The 4,743-nt window shown below is 36.3% G+C and overlaps 1 protein-coding gene across 1 annotated transcript in view; it reads right to left on the bottom strand.

Annotated features, from left to right (window-relative positions):
• Positions 1-1,091: 1,091 nt before the first annotated feature.
• Positions 1,092-4,743, bottom strand: part of NBAS (neuroblastoma amplified sequence) — a gene marked incomplete at its 3' end in the record, with an annotated part of 148,793 nt that continues 145,141 nt past the window's right edge. The window contains exon 50 of the mRNA XM_015816358.2: positions 1,092-1,236. Coding sequence (XP_015671844.1) covers positions 1,092-1,236 — 145 coding nt within the window. The remainder of the gene's footprint in view (positions 1,237-4,743) is intronic.

The raw sequence follows: 4,743 nt of genomic DNA, 5'->3' as shown, positions 1-4,743 counted from the left end.
CTCGCCTACATCGTCCATATAGGACGACTCGGGAACTCAACTCCTACCCCGGGCAGCTCACCTATCCCCTTATGCCCAGGGGAAAGGTATCAAGCCGTTTGACAGCAGATGCTAGCTGTCAAACCGGCTTTTACGCAAAACAGGCGGGAGGCAGCAAACAGCTGCGACCGACGAAATCGCCTGCCACCGGAAGTCCCCACTTACTGAATAGTTTTGTTTTTATTGCATTAACTTGCTTTATTTTGGAACAATTTATTTGGTTATACTTTTTTTTATACTGGCACGTTATCTGTAAAGATAGAAATCATTAAACTTTCCCCCTCAATAAATAAATAAGTCAATCCTAAATACGTTTACTTTGCAACCCTCCTTCCCCGTACATTTCTGAGATACGTTTTCAGTTTCTCCAGCATGAAATCTGACCAGTCCAATCTCTAAAACATGTTCACAGCATTTCAGGGCCCTGTAACAATGAAAATTTTTATGGATGTGGTTGGGACAAAAGTGAAGCACAGAAGAGTCTGAAGCTAGCAGTTTATGATGAGGCGTTTGTATTGCCACATCTGGAGGAAAGGAGACTTCAAGCAATTTAGAAGTTTTAATATTTTAGCAAACTTTCAAAAAAAAATACTGAATCAATAAAAGCTTAAGTGACAAACTCTGTAAATCAAACAAGTACTGGGTGTTGGTTAGCACTCTTGAATACCCTGATCCATCAACAGAGATGAAACAGAATTTCATTAGGAAGGATCCTGGCAGGAGCTTTGATTGAACTAGTGACATGGAAATGAATGGACAGCTGGGACCCATCTGTTGTCAGTAGTGACAAACTAATAAAAAATGCAACTGTTTCAGGACTTCAGACTCTGTGAGATTTGCATGAGAGCCAAATCTAGTGCAAATGGGTTGACGAACAAAAGGAATATCACTGCACCTGTAACAAAGGAGTTACTAATTGTTGCTAAACTATTTCAGTAAGGAAGCTTACTATTATCATTCTATGTTTAATGAAGAAATTACATATATTAACGAGTTTACTGTCCATATAAACTTGGTCATGTCTAACAAGGACTCTAGTCATGTAAACTTACCTCTGCAGAGAGCCTGTGCTTTGTCTCGTATAAAGAGCGGCAGATCTTCAGAATCTCATCTCCCACACTCTTCTTTTGCTCCTGTAGGCACTTCATAAGCATCACTGTTCCCAGTTTAACCCAAAGATTATTACTTGAACATGTTCTAAAATAAAGGTAAATAAGTTTTCTTATGAGCATTAAAAGCAATTTGGTCTCTATTGCGCATATCTACCCACATGTACTTTTAAAAAGTAATTTTGGATAACATATATTGAATGCAAATAGTTTGTATAACTTTTACAGTCCATATAGTACAGACATGTCAAACTCTCGACGTCACGTGACGTTGTGCAACATATCAGGACGGTTTTGCCATTGCCGGCAATGGGGTGGGCGCAACTTCCGGATAACGCGTCAGGCCCGTGGGCTGGCAGTTTGACACCCTTGATATAGTACATGATTTTTTTAGAAACAAATATGAAAAAAAAAATTTAACAGGACAAATTGTTTTAATGAAAAAAAAAAAAAAAACTGCAGCCAAGAGAGAACTTTATTAGGAGGAGCTGCTTGGTAGACAGGATAAGTAAATAAGTCATGAAGGTTGATATGTGTTTTCTATAATATCAAATAAAACGTGATAATAGAATAAAAATTGAGGTCAGAGGCAAATAAGATAAAATATTTGTTAATCATTTAAAAGTTAGTAATAAGAGAGGCACAGTGGCTCCATGGCTTAATGACGCTGGAGATGGTCTCACCTCCGGCGGTTCGAGCCCAAGCACTGCGTAGCAGGGTGAGTTCCTGTCACTTGCCTCAGCTTCTGTCCACCCAACAGTTTGAAAGCATGTTTATGTAAGTATATAGATAGGTACCACTTTGGTGGGGAGACAAGATGGTGCTCTGTGCATGCAATTAGGTTCGTGATGGCTGTGAACTTTCCTGGTTGCAGCGCCCGCTTGTGAGGCAGCTCTTGGGAAGGGAGGGAGTCTTGGGTGACACTGCTAGGGAAGAGCTGTTCCTCTTTCTCTCTGGTGTGACGCCAGCTCGTCCTCCTGTGGCGCAACGTGGGAAGTGCACAAGTGTATCCTATCATAGGGCTAGTACCTTGGCAAGTCAAACAACTACTCTGCAATTGCATTGTGGTCTCCTGGCTACTGTAACAACGCCATATGCTGGTAATAATAATAATAATAACAACAACAACAACAACAAAAAATTAAGTCAATTATGAAATATTACCCTGAATTAATTTTCTAATCTAGAGTCACAATTTGCATGGTATTATGACTTGGGCAATGATATTGTTTGAGTTTAGGCACAACTATCACACTTGAATTACCAGATATATCACCAATACTGTGCATTACAGTAAAATTCAGTAGGTAATAATGTAATAATACTCATAAATTATAAACTTGTCGAGACTAAATTAGTGTAAGAATCCATACAATTTATTTATCGAATTAAAGCTTAATATTTTGTTCATTTTCTGCCTCTCACACTCTATATCCATTTGTCTATAAATCTACCTGGGGACAGGGTTTTGAATTTCAAACATTATGTGATTATTATTGGAAATTAAAAATGAAATTGTAATATGTTTTCTGGATCAAGATTAATACCGGCAGAATGATGAAAAGGGAGAATCAAAGGTGGCGTTAAACATTCTTATTTTTCTCTTTAATTGGATTGTGAACTTAATTAGTTAATAAACTAAAACAGATTACATTAAGAAAGTGCTATTCTAATTATTTGAAAAGAATTAATTTTAATACAAGCACCTAACTTATAAAAGCTACGAAATATATAAGAAGTCACAACATTCGCCATCTTTTTTTACGCTGCAGGAAAAGTTGCTTCAAAACTCTGGCTGCTGTGACTAATGAACGCATCATATGGAAGCAAAGTATTTATCTCTGTCAGAAATGTTTTATTCATATGTAAAACTATGCAAATTTACATTCTGGTCAAAGATGATGTACAGATGATGTCTTTGATAAAGTGACGGTTTCTCTTTGAAAGAATCCAGAGGTAATCTGGAATGTGACAACTCAATAAAGAGACTGGAGAAATAGTTGAATGCATAACTGAATTAATACTGTGGAATGGTAAGTCTGCAGCCTGCCAAATCAGTCCAGTGAGAAAACATATTATGCCACAATAGGGGTAGCTACATAAGGCAGAGATTGTCTTCTCCAAAATACCATCTCATAATATCTTCTGGCCCACAAAATTATTTTCCCCACCACTGTAAGAGAACACAAAATATAGCAGTTTGGGTTGCCTTTTTTTTTTTTTTTTTTGCCAAAAATTAACTGAAGGGAGATAAATATGTAAAAGCCAACATTCCATGACCAGAAATCCATTCATACAGTAGAACTTTTTTTTGCCTTTGTCCTGTGTCCCCTCCAGTCTGACCCAACAAATTTTCCGGATCAGATTTTGATAGGAAAAATATGTTGAAAATAAATCCAAGGAACAATATAAAACTCCATAGCTCAGTGGAATATTATCAAGCAAAACCAAAACAGCTGTCATTCGTCATTACAGGAACTCAGATTTTGAAAGTTCAATTTCTGAGGTACAAGAGACAACTAGTGCTCAGTTTTACATGGCTCAGTGGCCAGACAGAGAAGAAAACAATTTTATACTTCACAAGTAATGTTCTTCTTCCACCATAATTCTTAAATCAATTAACTCAGAATGTATGGGTCAGAGAGACACATATTAGGAAATTTTTAAAGCTATGTAGGTTAAGAGTAGTCCTATATTATAACCTTCCACTTGTGGCAGCCAGAAATTCTTAGTTTTCTTTTGAAAAGGAAAGCAATGAAATTATGCTGTAATAGATTGTTTAAATACACCATAAATCTAAGCATGCTGGCTTTTTTATCCATATGCATAGCAGCTTTTTTTTTTGAAAGGCAAGAGAGGAATCTGATGAAAAAAAGAAAATACACGTAACCAAGCCATTGTAAAAAAAAAAATCCTATTTCTCAATGCAGTTTTTTCCTACTAAATAAAAATTTTGCTCTAAGGGAATTCCAAGTGTATATCAATGCTTTGTAAAGGTCAAATACAGATGAAAGTACTCAAAATGAAAAATACTCCGAACATTTCACTGAAATATATAGGTTATGCTTGGATGGACCCCCAACCTAATGGTTCAATCTTCCATATTCCATCAGAACAAAATATGTATCAAATATTTTAATTAAAATAAACATTATAGAAGGACAGCTATGGTAGCCAAAAATCAGGATGATTCTGGTAGTACTCTTTTCTAATTAACAGGCATAATCTTCCAGTAGTTGCTGCCCACTTCATCAGATGCATAGACTGACTAAACTCCCAGGACATTCTATTGTGCATTACAAAGTAACCATTTTGGAAAAAAGAGATTTTAACAGCATGGTTGAGCAAGAGATTATTGAACTCACAAGTACATCAAAAGGTCTTAACAAATGCAATGTTCTTTCTGGAAGGAGGGAGAAGTGGAAGAAATAGCTGTAAAAGCGGAAAGTGGCCTGGAAACAACTAAAGAAATCTACAAGGATATGGAGAAAAAGTAGTGATGGACTTAGCTGTGATTTTGGGATGCAATTTTAATACTTATAGAAATGAAAAAGCATGGTGATGGGAAACAATTAAAGAAAATTTATAAGGATAC

The sequence above is a fragment of the Protobothrops mucrosquamatus genome, unplaced genomic scaffold, assembly GCF_001527695.2.
Source record: "Protobothrops mucrosquamatus isolate PMUCROS unplaced genomic scaffold, P.Mucros_1.0 scaffold436, whole genome shotgun sequence".
Classification (NCBI taxonomy): domain Eukaryota; kingdom Metazoa; phylum Chordata; class Lepidosauria; order Squamata; family Viperidae; genus Protobothrops; species Protobothrops mucrosquamatus.
The sequence above is the reverse complement of the archived record's forward strand: the minus strand, read 5'-3'. Positions and strand labels throughout refer to the sequence as shown.